Source organism: Bemisia tabaci, chromosome 10, assembly GCF_918797505.1.
Source record: "Bemisia tabaci chromosome 10, PGI_BMITA_v3".
Taxonomy (NCBI): domain Eukaryota; kingdom Metazoa; phylum Arthropoda; class Insecta; order Hemiptera; family Aleyrodidae; genus Bemisia; species Bemisia tabaci.
In genome coordinates, this window is record NC_092802.1 from 3,620,286 (window position 1) to 3,639,134 (window position 18,849).

General features: G+C 41.0%; 1 protein-coding gene across 4 annotated transcripts in view; it reads right to left on the bottom strand.

Moving 5' to 3' along the window:
* LOC109038050 (uncharacterized) overlaps positions 1 to 18,849 on the bottom strand; it is a 434,551-nt gene that overhangs the window by 120,796 nt on the left and 294,906 nt on the right. For all 4 annotated transcript variants that reach the window (XM_072305518.1, XM_072305517.1, XM_072305516.1 and 1 more), the window contains one exon: positions 10,375 to 10,479. In XM_072305518.1, the coding sequence (XP_072161619.1) occupies positions 10,375 to 10,479 (105 nt within the window). The remainder of the gene's footprint in view (positions 1 to 10,374; positions 10,480 to 18,849) is intronic.

Below are 18,849 nucleotides of genomic sequence, written 5' to 3' on the forward strand. Positions count from 1 at the left end.
GTGCCGGTTTCTCATTGGTCGCGTGAAAATAGGCTGAGACGATGTTCTTGCGGCCGTAAATAAACAAACAAGATGGCTGCTATCAGCAAGCAAGTTTGAAGTTATGCACATCTCACATCCTCCTGTGATAAAGGCGAAAGGCAATTATATCGAGTTTTCATGTGTTTTTCATGTGTTATTCGTAGAAAAGCAAGTTTCAATTGTTACTGCCGTATAATTGAAATTTTTTTTCAAATTTTAGCTTCTTATCAACGTTACGGTGAGTCGCCATCTTGTTTGTTTACTTACGGCCGTAAGAGCACCATGAAGCCTAAAAACTCGTTGACCAATCAAAAAGCGGCACAGTTTTCCTGTAGTAAAATGATACGAATGGCCAGACAAAAAAAAATTGAAAAAAAATTTCAATTATACGGCAGTAACAATTTAAACTTGCATATCTACGAGTAACACATGAAAAATACATGAAAACACGATAAAATTGCCTTTCGCCTTTATCACAGGAGTATGTGAGATGTGCATAACTTCAAACTTGCTTGCTGATAGCAGCCATCTTGTTTGTTTATTTACGACCGCAAGAACATCGTCTCAGCCTCTTTTCACGTGACCAATGAGAAACCGGCACAGAATGGTCATACTCTGTCTGCATAAGGTACTCTAACTCTAGGTTGTGTATGGAGCATGAAAGCGCTTTTCCGCGACTAATGTGCAACACCGTTGACACAATACAAATCGTCGTCTTCGTAAGATGCTGCTTCAACAAACAAGCCGCACCGCACGCGGTTTAAAGTCTCCATTAGGGATTTGGCTTCTCCAAACATCTCGATGCCCCCCCCCCCCCCCCCCCCCGGCACTGGAGTCCCAAGTTTACGTCCTCGCATCTCGCTAACTTAGTGTTCCTCTTCATCTCTGATTCCATTTCTCTTTACATCTTAATAAAAGTGGGGGACTGGTCCCTTACCCCACGCAGCCCAACCCCTGACGAAAGTCCCTTTCTACCGTGCTAAGAAAAAACGTCGTATGAGCCCTCAGACGTTGCCAAATTTCCTCCAGTAAAAACCGAATTTATTGAGAAAAATGTGATTATTTGTTTCCTGTACAATTTAGTACGCAATTTGGTCTAAAATATCTGAAAGTTTAGAGGAAACATATGCTGAACTTTCCTAAAAAATAAAGGTTTTTCTCCGGGAAATTTGGCAACTCTCGAATGTTCATACGGACTCCTTCCTTAGCAAGGCAGCTTTATAGGGAGGATTGGAGTGCCTATATAGGGAGAGTACGGACATCGGACAAGTCGAAATTCATTCGCAATTTAATCGACAACACGCGAAAATTTTAAGGGAAAGTGGTTATAAAATTCCATCGAATTGAATTTTTCAGGGGGAAGATTTGGACGAAGTTAAACAGAAAGGAACCAAGCCACATCGGGATCGAACCGAGAAAAAGAGGCTTAAAGTTTAGCTCCTGCATAAGACTCAATGTAAAAGTTAAACTTCAAGTTCAATTTCTGCAAAATTTGCTCCAACAAAAACTTTGAATTTTTGGCGATAGATAGTAGAGCAGTGGTTGAGTTTAAAACCACTCATAACTCAATTTTTTCCAAAATGTGGGTTGGTTCCTTTCTGCTTAACTCAGTCCATTTAGCGGCATCCCGATAATCATAACGTGTTTTTCCGTAGCACGGCAGCAAACTCATTTTCCGCAGATCTCGGAGAGAGGAGCGCCTGCGTTTCACTAACGATTCCTGGAAAGCTCTCTTTGATATTCATTTCACAGGGTTCATAGTACGTTTTTCAAACTGGAATAAAGGACTTATAGAGGCTTTTGAGGGACTTAAAAAAAAAATCTCCAGTGACTAAGTTGAACTAAAAATAGCGGTGGTGTCTCATCGTAGCGTGGGATATCCCATCCATTACAGCTTCAACTTTGAGAACTTTTTTGGAGCCTCATCATCTGCCATTCAAACCTATGGAAAGAATCGATTATGGCGGCGTTTGCAACGAACACCATCGATTCTTTACTATATCTTCAAATGGATCGATAGTCGATTATCATGCTTAGCCACTGGTGTAAACCTTTTAATGTATTAACTCTGGGTCCAATCAGACATTAGAACTTGTTCAAAACGTAATCACACTTTGAAGAAAGCGTTAAATTATACGCAGTATTGATGGACACTAGGTGGAACGAAAGACTCTCGAGCTGAGAATTTTGATATTCATAACAAGGCACCATAGCCACGACCCATTCTGCCGTACTGAAGAAAAATGCCGTATGAACATTCCAGAGTTGCCAAATTTCCTTCTAGTTTTATGAAATGTGTATTTTTGGGGGGAAAATATAAATATTTTTACTCGACACTTTTTCATTCATAAGAAAATGATGTGTAATTTAAATGCCCTACGTACAATGGCATAGAAAACTTTTATTTTTACAACTTTCCAAGATCAATGACGATTCTAAAGAAATCTCCGAAAGCTGAGCATATAACAGCAACGTATTTATTTATGGCATCTACAATGAAAGTAAGGTCGTTCATTCTAAACGAATAAAATTAAGAATACAGTGATAATCAGGGAAATGTTAAATACGTAACTTTTTGTCATTTTTGTAAAAAGGCTATTTGTAATATTTTCAAAATTTTAAACTTTTCTACCTTAGAAAATGCCAAGAACTCGTTTTATAAACCCAAAATTCTGGGTCAAATAAAACACTATCTATTTACGTATCTACCTATCTACCTATCTACCTATCTACCTATCTACCCATCTACCTATTTTACTCGATATTTTTAGGAACTTCAGGTGAAATTGCGAAACAAATTATCCGAAAAACCGGAAGAAAAACATTCATGAGTTCACCAGGAAATTGGTTTTTTATCAATGGAATTTTGGCAACGTCTGCAGGTTCATACGACGTTCTTCCTAAGCAAGGCAGGATTAATGCCGAGGGGGACAGTCATAAGCTGCGAATAGGCCGCTGTTTCCCTGGCACCGTGCCCGGCTCACGAACCCGGGGACCCGAGTTCGAGCCCCTGTACCCCCCCCCCCCCCCCCCGGGCGACGACCCTTGACCCCGAGCTGGATTTATGCCCGAACAAATCAGCCTGTCGCAGCCCGAACTGAGATCTTAATGCTGGCCCTTGCCCTTTGCGGACCAGTTACATCGACTCGTAAGTCTTGGCGTGTTGCGATTTTCGATGGATCGATTGATGAGCCATTTGAACCTATGGAAAAGGATCGATTGTCGAGAACACCTTACTGATCGATTCTTTACCATAGTTAGGGAAACTAACGATAGCCCATGGTTTACGCTTCCACACCGGTCGACTCGTATGTTGTTCAGATTGCTGTGAGGTAATGATATGCGTTGAATATACAGACTGTTTCAAAGTTCAGCACAATTTTTTAAGTATTGACTTTTGGAATCAAAATCATAGTTTTAAATTCTATAACTTTTCCACCAAAAAAATGCTCCTTTCAAGTATCCAAGCTCCTCGAGTCCCCAACCTTCCTTAGAATGTGATTTCGGTCTTGTAAAGGTCAGAAATAAGTTCAGCGTGTAAAAACCAAAACAAGCAGTTCCAACGCCAAAGCGTTGGAGGGCGCTTCTTTAACACTGCGCATGCGAGGAACGTTTTCATACGGCCAAGCGAGAGTATTGCGGACGGACGATGTATAACAAATTGCCTACGTGAAGGTGGTCCGGCAGCAACATACCCGCCGCTAGTCTCTGGAAAACAATAGAAAATAGTAGTTGCGTACGTTGCCAGCGAGCGCGCTGCGAGCGCATCTGTTTCAATTACCTAGCATCGAGTCGGGCCTCTAACTTTCTATTCTCTCTGACATAACCTTAAACCTTCAACCCAGAGCCGCAAACAGCTGACGCTTGACGATGCTGCGCCGAGAAAATGAACCAATCACAAAATAGCACAGTAATACGTCACTAAAATGAAGAGATCACGTGACTGTTCGTGATTTTTTCGAATCAATCTGAAACTACAACCTCGAATATGAGGCATTTAAGCATAACGAAGCCCCAAAATAGTTTAACCAGGTAATACGTCCGTGCGAGATTGTTATGCTTAAAAGCAAAACATTTCACGAAAACTTTTACGAATACCAGATGCAGAAAAAAATCAAATTTTCCCGGGTGTACCAGAATGGCGTCATTACCCATAAGGCAAAACGGTATGTAGTATAGTACATGTTACATCGGGGGAGTCGAACGGCTGGAAAGGGCGCATCTGGTACCCAGAAGCGCCCAAAAGAGCCAATGATTAATGCATTCTTATTCATAACAGTTGTCACGACCAAGAAAAACATTTTTTTGGCCGAAACTTTAAGGGGCTGTAACTTTAAAGGAGCAGGGGAGTTTTTCGACAACTAATGAAACAAAAAAGTCTTATTTTGATCCCAAAAATATCTACAGGAAATATTAGCATTTAACTGTAGGATACCCTGTACACCGAATTTCACTGTGAGGTTTTTAACACTGGGATCTGTGTCTCAGTATAATTATAATAATGAGTGATGGTTGTTCAAATGGATGATGATGGAGATGAAATCTTGAAAAACGCTTTTAGGGTGCCGAAAAATGAGGATAATCAGTCTAGCTGATTGGCATTTTTCGGGTTCCAGGGACAGATTCTATTAATTTCATTAGAAATAACCTGCAATTGGTTGGTAAATCGATGTATTCGGAATAAATTAAACGTCTGTAAGAATACCGATTCTAATCTGGCTCCCAACGATAAATAAAGTTGGCCTTAAAATGGCGGGAAAAAAAAGCGAAGAGAAGGTGTTGATCCTTCATAGGTCGTATCAAGCATAGCTCTGTTACTCAGGCATATTTTCTCTGTTAGTTCAAGGTTCAACCAACTTTTTGTTCATACAAATTTATACAGGAACATACGTTGCACCCAAAAGTGATCTCAATTTTAGCCGTGCATCGACTAATATATCGATAAAGAACGCACTTGGATATAATAAGTGTAAGTACTTGAATGGAAATTGAAACAGACTACTAATCCGCCCGACTCTTAAACTTTTCCCCCTCATGGACCGTTTGGCACTTCGGCGATAAGCCGCAGGATTCCGAGAAGGTTCGGGGGTTGAGGGTCATTCCTCTTGACCTCTCTACTGCCGTGCTAAGGAAGAACGCCGTATGAACATTCGAGAGTTGCCAAATTTCCCCGGGTAAAAACTTTATTTTTTAAGAAAAACATGCATATTTTTCCTTCTTTTAAACTTTTAGACATTTTAGATAAAATTGCGTACAAAATTGTGTAAAAATTTTGGAAACAAAAAATCACAATTTTTTCAGTAAATTCTGGTTTGACTGGAGGAAATTTGGCAACGTCTGAGGGCTCAAACGGCATTTTTTATTGGCACGGCTGTCTAAAGGTTCGACGTTTTTAGAGTGGAGTGCAATGTCCGAGCACGTAAAAATGAAAGTCCGAAATGAAGGTTCCGTCTTTAGTCTCGGACGATAGCCATTACGTTCTCCTCTGAAAGTCCGAGACTTCGTCTTAATGAGGTCTGGGATTCGCTCGGAATGAAAGTGGAATACTTGGAAAATGAGACAAGTCCCGAATAATAATCGTAGTGCTTTACTGTTATTTTTAGAGTAAGAGGAAACACACGTCTGTCAAATGTCTTGATAGAAAAATGTTCCTTTCGGACGTAAAAGTCTCCTTCTTGCGGTAATCTTGCGGATCTATGAAACACACAATATCCGGAAAATTCTAGGGAATGTAAAAGTTATGTAAAACCCAACAACTTTCAAGAAATTTGGTGCAAAAAGTGCATAACTTTTCTACGTCTTTAAAAAGGGTCTGTTGCAAACTTTAGCTACAGCAAAATCAAGTTGTTTCTTGAAGTTTCTTGTGAAAAATGGCTCAAAAATCACGATGAGCGTATCGGGAAAGTACGGCCCATCCATCCCTTACGCATGAGTGCGTTGGATGGAACGACTCCTCCTATGAAATGTTCACCTACGCTGTAGTTTCGCTTTCGAAGCGGGAAGCTTAAAAAACGCACATCTCTTACGGAGATTGTGAAGTTAGAAGTGTATTTCAGACTTCCCCGATGCGCTCATCGTGAATTTTGAGACATTCTCTACAACAAACAACTCCTCTTCTTGATCTGGCGGAAGTTTGCAATAAGTTCATTATTGCCTTCCAACAGGCACAGCTTGTGCAGCAACGAAGTGCCGCAGTGGATCTCGTCCCTTCATCACTTAGAATCACCTCAACGAGAGCTGCTCATAATAACGAATGACGTCACGTCAGACACGACACTCGATCACACTTTTTCCCATGCTCCCGCAACATTTTTACGTGTGCAAAGCTGTGGACTTAGTTAACATTCCTGGCGAAGCGAGGCGGCCGCGCAAAGGACTAAAAGACCAGCTGTTGGGATCTTAATTAAAGCTCTAGTGGTGGCGGGCGTTGGCGTTTGGCCTCTTCGGTTGCCATGGCGACGACACGCGTACGGTAACTCGAGTACTCGCGCTCGCGAAAAAAGAAAACTGGTTTGGCCGTAATTGGCGCGTGCCGCCGGACCCGCGCGATCACCAATCACCGCCGATGGTCACCGGTGACGTTTATCGGTTCGTGCCGGGGGTTCAGATCCGAGATCCCATCCGCCTCTTGTTACATGATCGAATTACTCTCGCCGACTGGGGCGTTTCGTTTGATGGGTCATGCTCAGCGGACATCAGGAAATCAGCGGGATCTTGGTATCTGATTGATGAATATGGTATGACAAGTATTGGTCATCATCAGCGTTTTACAAAAGGTAGGAAGGAACCAATAAGGATGCCTAAAAAGGCACTACACGGAGAAAAAAACCTCATGCGTGGGACCCGAAGTTTAGGTCATGTGGGTCTCTGAAGTTTTCAGATTGAGCATCTGAGCACTTTAGGTGCCGTCGAGGTTCGGATCACACATCTGAAGTACTTCAGATGTTTGAACCGAAGTAATTCAGATGTAAGAGCTGAAGTTTCAGATGCGTGATCCAAACCTCAGCAGCTGGACCATAAGTGTTCGGATGCTCAATCCGAAAACTTCAGAGATCCATATGACCTAAACTTCGGGTCCCACGCACGAAGTTTTTTTCCTCCGTGCGGAAAAGTGAGTCTCATAATTTAGGGACAGCCCCTACGTGGATTTTTCTTTTTGACATGATTCCTTCAGAGACTTGACTCACTTGGACGTATTTCTGTCAAACAGAACTATGTGCATTAAGACATGAGCCTTGAGACCCATAAAAATATGTGCATAACAGGGCTCACGTCATAATGCACATAGTTCTGTTTGGTAGAAATACATCTAGTTTTGAGGTTGTCCTCACCAAATTCCAACGAGCCAGAGAAGATATGTTGGGTCTTTCTGGTAGGAAACAAAATGCAAGATCTCAACACAAAATCTGCGGACACGAAAGTATGCTGTGGACTTTCATCATGAAACTCGGAAAAACTTCTGGAATTTGCCGTCGAAAAAATTTCCTTCTCAATCAAAAATAAAATTGCTTGAATTAAGAAGGTTTCTCCTTGACGTAAGAGACTTTCTTCTTGATATGAGTATCTTCTCTGCTTTATTCAATATTGATTTCTCTTCGGCGGCGAATTCAAGAAAATTTCTTGAATCAAGTAAATGTTCCTCAGGCTTAATTCGAGAGGGTAAGTAGAAAATACGACTCTAAATTCAATAAACACGCAACAAGGCCTGCGGCGTCGGCGGGTTAGAATAACGCAAATAGAGAATAATGATTCAAAGTAACGAGTAGAGAATGGGAGGGGGGAGGGAAGGGAGGAGGGGTTGAAACAAAAGAACCCCAATTTGCTCCCCGTCTTTCCCTGACACCTCCTCAACGAATCGCATCACGTCGTGTTTGTAGACTAATTACGAATCAAGCAGAAATAACAATTTTCAACAAGTGAGAAACTCCCCGAACGGGAAATTGATCGCAAAGAATGGGAGCTGACGGAAACAGTGGCATGGCGTGAATTGCGATATATCGATTGTTGTGCCATTTAAACCAATGAAAAAATATCGATTATCAGGGTGTTCGCGGCGAACACCTTAGTAATCAATTCTGTATCATAGCTTCAAATGGCGAGATATCGATAATCGATTATTCACGCCACGCCACTGGACGGAAAGAACCGAGGCCCAGAAACAGGAGCTGCTTGATGTTGCTGTAAATTTTCTAATTTCATCGTTGCCGGTTTTGCAATTTTTCAGTAGACGAGATGTAAATGGAGATGTTGCATGTGTGAGGGATTTGCGATTTGACCATTGAATCTTATGTAAAAGTTCGCGAAAAACACGATGGTGCCACTGGTTTTCTCTGAAATCATCTCCCAAGCTCAAGAAAAGCTCTCAAGTTGAGGCCAAAATGGAGGGAATATCCCACCCTACCCTGAGAGTCCACCTCTACATCAAAACAAACTCTCCATGCAAAGATAGGGAGCAAATACATTAGCAGTGATGCCGTGTTTTCAGTTTTAGACTCCCCAAATAAAGTGGCAGCCCTGTCAATGTATTTGCTCCCTATCTTTGCATGGAGAGTTTGTCTTGATGTAGAGGTGGACTCTCAGGGTAGGGTGGGATATCCCCTCCATTTTGGCCTCACTTTGAGAGCTTTTTTGGAGCTTGGGAGATGATTTCAGTGAAAAGCAGTGGCACCATCGTGTTTCTCGCCAACTTGTACATAAGAATCAACAGTCAAATCGCAAATCCCTCACACTTGCAACATCTCCATTAAAAGGTGATGGAATCAGGGGGCAGGCCATAGCATACTTCGTGCTCTGAGCGAAATTTTTCTGAAATAACCCCATCAGAGGAAGATCCGGGGGATTTTTCCGGAAAATCATTTAAAATATAGGGTGCTCGAAAGTCAGGGGTGCAGAAAATGTCCGATGAAAATGTGGAAAAGCCCCCAAAATGTGGAAGGATGGAAAATTTTGAGGGATCTTCAGACGAAAGTCAAAGAAAAACAGGGGAAAAGGTCATCTTTCTTAAATCGGTGTTAATCGGTTTCTTAAATGTTGTGGAAAACCGACGAAAAAAAAAACGTGGAAAGAACGAAAAGAAAATGTTCAAAATGTGTTTAAAACCATTAAAAAACATATTTAAAACTTTAAATTGCCTTTTGATGTCTTTTATTGTTTTGGAATCTGTTTGAAATGATTAAAAAACGACTTTTCAACATTTTAAAAATGTTTGAATGTAGCCATTATTCACCTCCACAAACTTTTCAATGTTTTTATGAGATATTTCAGTTTTTCCTCCCGTTTTACTGAAAAATCTCTGAACATTTCATTGTGTTTAGAGATATTTAACCATTATTCAATTGATTTGGTTTCTGTTAGACGAGATTAAGTCCAAGAGCTAATAAGCTCTGGTTTTCGTTGATCACTCAGGACGCTGAGGCTCATGAGTTTTTGGACTTAACCCCCTCTCACAGGAACCGATTCAATTGTAATGTCGGAGACGCAAAGCGCCCATCGAGGTTGGGCCGCCTAGCGACCACTGTGGGAGTGTGTGGCCCTCGGTGCTGGATAAAGAAAATCGAGGCAACGGTTACACGTTCGCTTACATTGCCTAACGTTCAACGAGCATTCTAATCGAAGATTTTTTCCTCGTTTCCCCAGTGGCACTATCATAAATCGTAAGCAGCGGGGGTGATGGCGCGAATTTGTCGCAATTAACGAGAGGTCGTCTGACAAATTCGCCTCCCAATCCCCGCACCCTCTCCGAGAGCCGTCTGAGTTGTCGCCGCACGACATGATTATTAATTAGCCCCCTTCCCCCGCCCCCCTACCCCCTCATTTCATCCCCAATTATTCACGGCCCATCGCCATTCACCAGCCGACGACGTCTTACATCTTGCTAACATCTGAATCTTTTGTGCTCCGTCCTCGCCAATCAGAATTCGTCAGCTTGTTGCCGAATTGCCGAAAAAGCTTCGTTCCGTCTGGAGTTTCGATGTATTTTGTCAAAGAACGGAACTACATTTCAAAGCTTTTAAATATTTACTCTCGAATTATTCACAAGGAAGATATAGGGTATTCCTGCTTGAAAATGGACGTATTTCTACCGAGCAGAACTATGTGCAGGTGGGAAACATGAGGTGTGCTCGTGGTGAGATGAATAAAAAATAATGTAAAAGTGGGATTATTTCCTTTAGCAACATTGAAAAAGCGGGATTTTAGATTTACTAAACGGAACTATGTTCCAGCTGTATCGAGAAAACAATTTCCAATTGAGTAGGGTAGCACTTTTTGAAAATTTAAAAGCGATAATATTCATCAGGCAAAGAAAAATTACAGAAAATTCGGAAGCGTTATCACGTCCGTAGAGATTCTTACCGTTTGATTGTTGGCATCGATGTAGCGCAGCCCGAAGTAGGCGGTTTCAAGCAGATTCAAGTGACGAAAAACTAGATCCACTAATTCCTGGCCGCGAGTGTTATCCTAAAACAGAAAAATTTCATGAAATTATAGTGGGTGATCAAAAAAGTTTTAAAGAGCACACAGAAGTGGGTAGTATGTAGCAGCAGTATCGCGCACAAATAACGAGCATAATGTCTTGTCATCAAGACCTCCAAATACACCTTAACTTAATATAAAACCTACACGATCATCAAAACGCCTTCAATTTTTAGGATACTTCAGGCACATCCATGACGTTTATATAATTGTATGCTGCCCCTGACCCGAGTCAGAGGAGGTTTCCTTGTTAAGATGACTCTCTTACAGGATTTTTTTTTTTCAAGATTTAAAGGTGGGCATTTAAAAACCAGTTACGGAAATTCCATTACCGGTAGGATAAGAAATCATACACTGGAGCACACATTCTCTCGTCAAAATGTAATCAAAATTATAACCGTTCATGAAAAGTCAGCGGGCGGATCGAAACGCCTTCAATTTTGTGGATACTTCAGGCACATCCATGACGTTTATATAATTGTATGCTGCCCCGACCCGAGTCAGAGGAGGTTCCTTGTTAAGGTGACTCTCTTACAGGATTTTTTTTCAAGATTTAAAGGTGGGCATTTAAAAACCAGTTACTGAAATTCCATTAAAGGTAGGATAAGAAATCATACACTAGAGAGCACATTTTCTCGTCAAAATTTAATCAAAATTATAACCGTTCATGAAAAGTCATCGATAAAAATGCCGATAGGGAACCTGCCTATAGGATTCTAGTATATTAGCGGTAATGCGTCCAAATGGCGCAACAGCTCAACAACTCGACGACAGAAAGAGGCCTAATACATTTAGAATAGATTAATCTGTGATACCTTTACTTAAAGCTTCTGATGTCAACAGCGGAGGACGATAGTAATTTTTCTGAAATGTATTTTTTAGCGGTGGTGTGGTTTTTTCAAAATTGGACTTATTTCTACCAAACAGACCTATGTGGAGGTGAGAAATATGGGGTGTGCTCTTGGAAGCTGCATAAGAAGCAATGTAAAAGTGGGCGTGATTCCTTTTGAAGAATTGGAAAAGCGGGATTTTACATTCTATCAAACAGACCTATGTGGAGGTGAGAAATATGGGGTGTGCTCTTGGAAGCTGCATAAGAAGCAATGTAAAAGTGGGCGTGATTCCTTTTGAAGAATGGGCCTGTTGCAAACTTTTGCTAGAGCAAAACTAAGAGTTGTTTCTTATAGATAATGCCTCAAAAATCACGATGAGCGCATCGGCAAAGTCTGAAATGCACTCATAACTTCACAATCTGCGTAAGAAATTTGCGTTTTTTTAAGCTTCCCGCTTCAAAAACGATACTACGGCACAGATGAACATTTTGTAAGAGGAGTCGTTCCATCGTCGGCAATAATCATCATAGCCGACGCCAATCCGCCAAAACACGTTTGATGGGACGAGATAACACCTGAACTGGATTGGACCAGATAACAATCGGTGTGTTAACGTTCATATTTTCCACGCCCGAATTGATTGACCTTGAACTCTCCTTGAATTACGCGCGGAACTGCGTGCAAGCGTCGGCCATGATGAATATCGCCGACGATGGAGCGACTCCTCTAACGAAATGTTCACCTATGCCGTAGTATCGTTTTTGAAGCGGGAAGCTTAAAAAAACGCAAATTTCTTACGCAGATTGTGAATTTATGAGTGCATTTCAGACTTTGCCGATGCGCTCATCGTGATTTTTGAGGCATTATCTACAAGAAACAACTCTTATTTTTGCTTAGCAAAAGTTTGCAACAGGCCCATTGGAAAAGCGGGATTTTACATTCTATCAAAGAGACCTATGTGCGAACTGAATGCGGAACTCATGAGCCGCGGGCATGCCAAGAGAGCCTTGTGGACAGGGCTCATGAGTTTATGCGGAGGCCGGCGGACGGCGGCGACCGCGGAGACCGGTCTCGTTCCCGCTGACGTCACCGGCGCACAATTATTCTCATTCACTCTTACGGCCAGAGACTAACGAGCACACCCCATATTTCTCACTTCCACATAGGTCTGTTTAGTAGAAATACGTCCAATTGATCGTTGAAATTTTGGTGTGCGAGTTCTTTCATCACGACGGTGCTCATCTTCATCGGGGATCTTAAAAACGCGCCTGGATGGAAAAAAGCTGGGCGCTTCTCTAATACGAACGTATTCGAGCTTTCCCGCTTTTAAGCGCTCAGCCGATAGGCAGCGCTTTTTGATTTCGACTTTGCCTCTAGAGTACTAGTATACTAGTGCTAATTCGTTTAAATGGCGCACCAGCTCATCGATGTGTAGGCTTTTTTTTGGGGGGGGGGGGGGGTCCATTTTTAAAATAGATAAATCTGTGAAAACTGTATTTTATGCTTTTAACGTAATGCGCAGGTAGTTTCGATCGTTTATGTATAAGAGAATTTCTTAGCGGTAGAGTAATTCTTATCGAAATTGATCGTTGAACTCAAATGAAGCCTAAAAAAAACGCGCCTGATGAGCTCAACGGTGAGCTCATTTTCGGGAAACGAAAATACGCGTTTACGGTTTCCTTGGTAACCTTTGTTTGCTATCAGCTGATGTTTTATTTCCATTTCTCAGCCAAGTCGACGGAGTTTATACGTCCTTTCTTCACTAAAAATATTTACTAAAACCTGAGCGCTTTTCTAATACGACAGTATTAGAACTTTCCCGCTTGTTTTTACTGTCGTGACGCCTTCAAAAATAAGAAAAAAAATAATAAAAAATGTTCTTCGTGTTGTTTTGGAGGAGCGGTTCAAGATGCACGACTACGAAGCATATTGCGGCGAGTGGCGCGTACTTGTCGGTACACGCGAGTGGCTCGAGAGCAAGACGAGTTGCGTCGGGGTGCGGGTCGGGTGGTTAGAGTCAGTGGCAGCCGGCGCGGCACCGCATAAATTTGGCCCGCGATTTTGCCATTTGGACGTTCGCCATCCGCCCCGAACGCGCTTTTGCCGATTCGCACACTGCATCGAGTGTCTCGTTGCTCGGACTTCTGGAAAGTCCAGACGGCACAGTCTACTGATCCATTTTGGACTGTTGAATTTGAGTGCACTGGAAGAGAAAACACATTGAATCTAGAGTCCAGACTCTTATGAACTTCAAGAAGAAAAAATACTCTTCATTCAATTAGATTTAAGCTTAAATCAAGAACCAAGCCTCTTAATTTGAGCGGATTTCCTTTTATTAAAGCTTAAATCTGCTTGAATCAAGAGTCCTTTCTCTTGTCAATGTTTTCAAGAGTCTGGACTCTAGATCCAATCTGTTTTTTTTCCAGTGTGGCATACCAGACATTGTAGAAATCATGCACTACATCACATTTTTCCTCAAACAAATTTAATCAAAATTAGCACAAACTGTAGGAGGCCAAAAAAGGCCTTAGGATATTAAATATATAGATTAAGACCGGTCGTGAGTCCATAGAAAGCCCAAAACTGCGCGCCAATCATCAAAACACCTTAAATTTTTTAGATACTTCACGCATACCTGTAAAGTTAAAATAGTCGCATGCTGCACCTGAGTCAGCTTCATAGATGTGCCTGAAGTAACCAAAAAATTGAAGGCGCTTTGGTGATTGACGCGCAGTCTCGAAATTTTAATGAATTTGTGGCCGGTTATAATTTTGATGAAATTTTGACGAGAAAACTAGTTTTGCAGTGCATGATGTCTTATCCTTCTGTAATGGAATTTGCGTAGAATTGTAACAGTTTTTCAATACCCACCTTTGAATCTTGCACAAAAAGTCTACAGGCGAGCCTTCGAATCCTGACCCAGTTAAGCGAAGATTCCTCGTTAGGAGGGCTAGTTTATTGACTTTTTGTTCCAGATTCAAAGGTGAGCATTGAAGGACTGGTACACTTCTACTCAAATTCCATTACAGAAGAATAAGAAACCATGCACTATAAATCTAGCTGTCTCGTCAAAAATATAACCGGCCACGAATTCATCTGAAGTTCGAGACTGCGCGTCAATCATCAAAACGCCTTCAATTTTTTGGATACTTCAGGCACGCTTATGAAGTTAAAATAGTTGTATGCTGCCCTTGGCCCGAATCAGCGAAGGTTCCTTGTTATGATGGGCTCGTTCATAGCCTTGTTTTAAACATTCAACTTCGAAGGTGGGCAATGAAAAACCGGTGCAGTTCTACTCAATTTCCATAACAGCAGGATAAAACATCATGCACTACAGAACTAGTTTTCTCGTCAAAATTTCATCAAAATCATAACCGGTCACGAGTTCATGAAAAGTCCGAGACTGCACTTCGATTTTCAAAACGCCTTCAATTTTTTGGATACTTCAGGCACATCCATGACGTTTATATAATTGTATGCTGCCCCTGACCCAAGTCGGAGGAGGTTCCTTGTTAAGATGACTCTCTTTCAGGATTTTGTTTCAAGATTTATAGGTGGGCATTTAAAAACCAGGTACTGAAATTCCATTACAGGTAGGATAAGAAGTTTTACACTAGAGCGCACATTTTCTCGTCAAAATTTAATCAAAATTATAACCGTTCATGAAAAGTCAGCGCGCCGATCACCGAAACGCCTTCAATTTAGTGGATACTTCAGGCACATCCATGACGTTTAAATAATTGTATGCTGCCCCTGACCCGAGTCTGCGAGGGTTTCTGTTAATACGTGGCTCGTTCATAGCATTTTTTTTCAAGATTCAAGTCGAAGGTGGGCATTGAAAAACGGCAAGTTACTGAAATTCCATAACAGTAGGATAAGAAATCATACACTAGAGCGACACATTTTCCTCGTCAAAATTTCATCAAAATCATAACCGCCCGATTCATGAAAAGTCCGAGACGCACTCGATTCACCAAACGCCTTCAATTTTTAGGATACTTCAGGCACAATCCGTGAAGCTAGAATAATTGTATGCTGTTCTTGACGCAAACAAGCGGAGGTTATTTGTTAATTTGACTCGCTTTACAGGATTTTTTTTCAAGATTTAGAGATGGGCGATTAAAAAACCGTCGACAATCATTACTGTTCTGAAGAGGTTCCTACACATCAAAGGACATCACTTCTCATCGTCAAGACTTAATCGCACTCTAGCTGACCGTTCATGCAATGTCAGCGCGGAACAAAAGGGGAAATTGATATTCAGCACATCCATGGATGTGTAAAAAAGTGTTGCTGAAAACTTGCAAGATGCTAGATTAACTGCTACAGCAGTTACTTTAGCAATGTCACGATGTAAAACTAACTGCCGTAGCGGGTAATTCAGCATTTTGTGAGTTCTCGCACACTTTTTTTACATTCAGTATGTTGTATCAACTTCACTTTTTTTTTCCACCTTAATTTTTTTTCAGTGATGCGACTATGGTTAAAGAGAAAAACTCGAGGATAAGCTTCCACCAGGAAAATTGCTATATGTTCATCTAAGAGTCATTCCTACTTCCATCTATAACCACCTTGGAAACATTTGATGTGAGATCTGGCAACTGCTAGCTCGGCTCCCATCCACCAAGTTCAGGAGCACCGCTGACAAGTCCATCGACCGCGGTAGCATTGCTAGGCAAGAACGACTTAACTACAGGAGAAACTCCATGAGTTGATGCGTTGTTTTTCTTAAACACGGCAAAGTTTACCTCCAGCGTGGTGTAAAATTTCCTTAAAGGCTAGTTGCGATTGACACAGAACCGCGTTTCGAGTTTTGAATCTTATTGATGAGAGAAAAATTATAAGGTCCATCTCGAACTGAAAACCCACCCGACCTATTTACGTCATCCACCTTGATACTACGGCCTTCAGTAGAAAATTAAATTTCCAGGAATGTGCAAAATTACGCAAAATCACATAATCATGGTATGCTGGTTTCAACTTAAGACAAAATATGATAAGATCTGTTCAAACGCCAAGTCCCTACTTCCAATATTAACGGAGATGACACCCATTGAAACAGAAGAAGTTTTGATGGGCAGGTTGCTCAACAGAAAACATGGACGACGCCAAGGTGGAAGAAACCAAGGAATGAGCTTTTAGGTGAAAGATGAAATACGCCGCGTTTCTTGATGGGCGACATCTCCGATAATATTGGACGTAAAAATTTAGCGTTTGGACGGACCTTATTTATTTTCGGTAATCTATATGCTTAAACCATCAACACACAATTATGCGACTATCGCGACGGATCTACTGGTCCTTTTATTAGAGCAGACCTATTCTTGACAACGCATAAAAATGATTACTTAAAAAAAAATGTTGACTTCGTATAAGGCTCAGCAAGAGATGTTTAAACCACCTGCAGCCTGATTATTGAAATTTTGTGTTTGTCAGATCGACATAGATGACATAGGTTAAAAGGCGGAGTGTGATTGGTTGGCTATGTCTCGTCGCTGCTTGATCGTGCCTTTGTCGGGTGGAACTCTCGACAAGTTAAAGGCACCTCTTAAGTTTCCAACAGTATGTCGTCCATTCCACCTGACAAAGGTACGATCAAGCAGCGACGAGACATAGCCGACCAATCAAACTCCGCCTTTTAACCTATGTCATCTATGTCGATCTGACAAACACAAAATTTCAATAATCAGGCTGCTGGACGTTAAGTGTTATACATTTATACTGCCGAGTATATACGTTCATCGAAGTTAAAATTTGATCCTAATTGGCAACATTGCCGCTCGAGCATCGATGCAAAGAAAAAACATGAACTGTAAAGTTCGAAAATGGGATCAGTAAAGCAATCAAACTTTGCGAGTCGATTTTTGAAACTACGTCAGCACGACAAGACAAGACATAGCCCTATCTTAACCGTACAAATAATCGCAGTTTCATGTATTCATGTCTCATCGTGCTGTTTAAAACTTTCGGTAATCGGGAAAAATCTCAATAAGCAATCGTGGGCCTTGAAGTGCCGCACAGTGGATCGAGTCAATTAGAGAGGTCGGTCATGAAATTTTTGACTAAAACTGCAAATTTTGATGTTTATTTCGTTACGTTTTATATTTCAAGGGGTGGTAACAAAAGGAAATTTTACGAAAAAACCAATGAAACCACTTTAAGAACCTTAAATTTGTGTAAGAACAGAGTTATAAGCATTTAGCGTTTTTAAATTTTGTTCGACCTCTCCTATTGACTCGATCCACCGTGTGCCGATACAAAAGTTTCCCAAAACGACTGGCAGTTACTAAAGTTACTTCCATCAGAAAAAATGATTCCCATATTTGAGTCGCAAGAGTCGCTTCCAGCCGGAAAAATTTGGGAGAAAACGATTGATGGAGTGCTAATCGCTCCTCGGATTATTTGACAACGCAGGTATGGAGCGTGAAAGGAGTTGCGTTAAGTGTTTTTTCGCCGGTGAAAAGTTGATTGGTGAGTTGTCCGGGTGTTTGGTGGTCGTTGGCTAAGTGACAAAGCTTTAATTCGATAACGGCCGCGCGGTCTCCGGGGTGGCTTTCAAACCTCTTACACTCACGTGACCAGGTTACGGCTTCGAAAGTTTATACGTTGCCAAATTTACCGAGGAAATTACATGATTTCTTCTTATTTTCGAGTCTCTTCCGATTCTCTCGATGAATTATACGGGATATTTACATCAAAATACAAAAGGCCTCGGATACAAAGGTTTCAAGTAAAATCAAAATGCATTAGGCACTGAAGGTTTCAACGCAGGAATAACATGGGAAACTCACCAACAATTTTGTGAAATACAGGTTAAAAATTGTCAGATTATGTATGATCTTACATTTTAAACGGATTAGACTAATTTAAGCTCTAACATTCCTTGTTGGTACTTAGTGTTTCAGTTGAGCGAGAGAATGAATATTTTAACATTTTTTTTTTTTTTTACAAAAAATGTTTACGGGCACGAGGCTCATTAATATAATACAAAACTTTGACTACAAGTTAACAAGAGCTGAGGAATCAAAATACGATTTTGTGCATTTTTCAGGATCTTCCTCCCACACACTAAACGTCCTTATAAAAGTCATTCAAAAGTAAGTTCAAAAAACTAATTTTGGTGAAATTTTCATGAATTATTGTCTCCAATTTTTTTACTGCATATGCATAACCTTGTAAATTTAATTAAAACACTTTTTCTGAGGGTATGATTACTCAAGAAAATGTTTTACATAGAATTCGCGTAAAATTTCACACAGCTTTCTTCCTCACCATATACACGGAAAAAAAATTGCTGATTCAACAATTCAATTGCTAAAAACAGTGAATGCAATGTTTCAACGCAGATTTTACAACAAAAACATGCTATTTTAACCACCCCCGTGGTTAAATTAGTTTACAATGTGGTTAAAGTAGCATTTTTTTGTTGTAAAATCTGCGTTGAAACATTGCACTCACTGTTTTTAGCAATTGAATTGTTGAATCAGCAATTTTTCTTTTCCATGATACTTTCCAAGGCGGA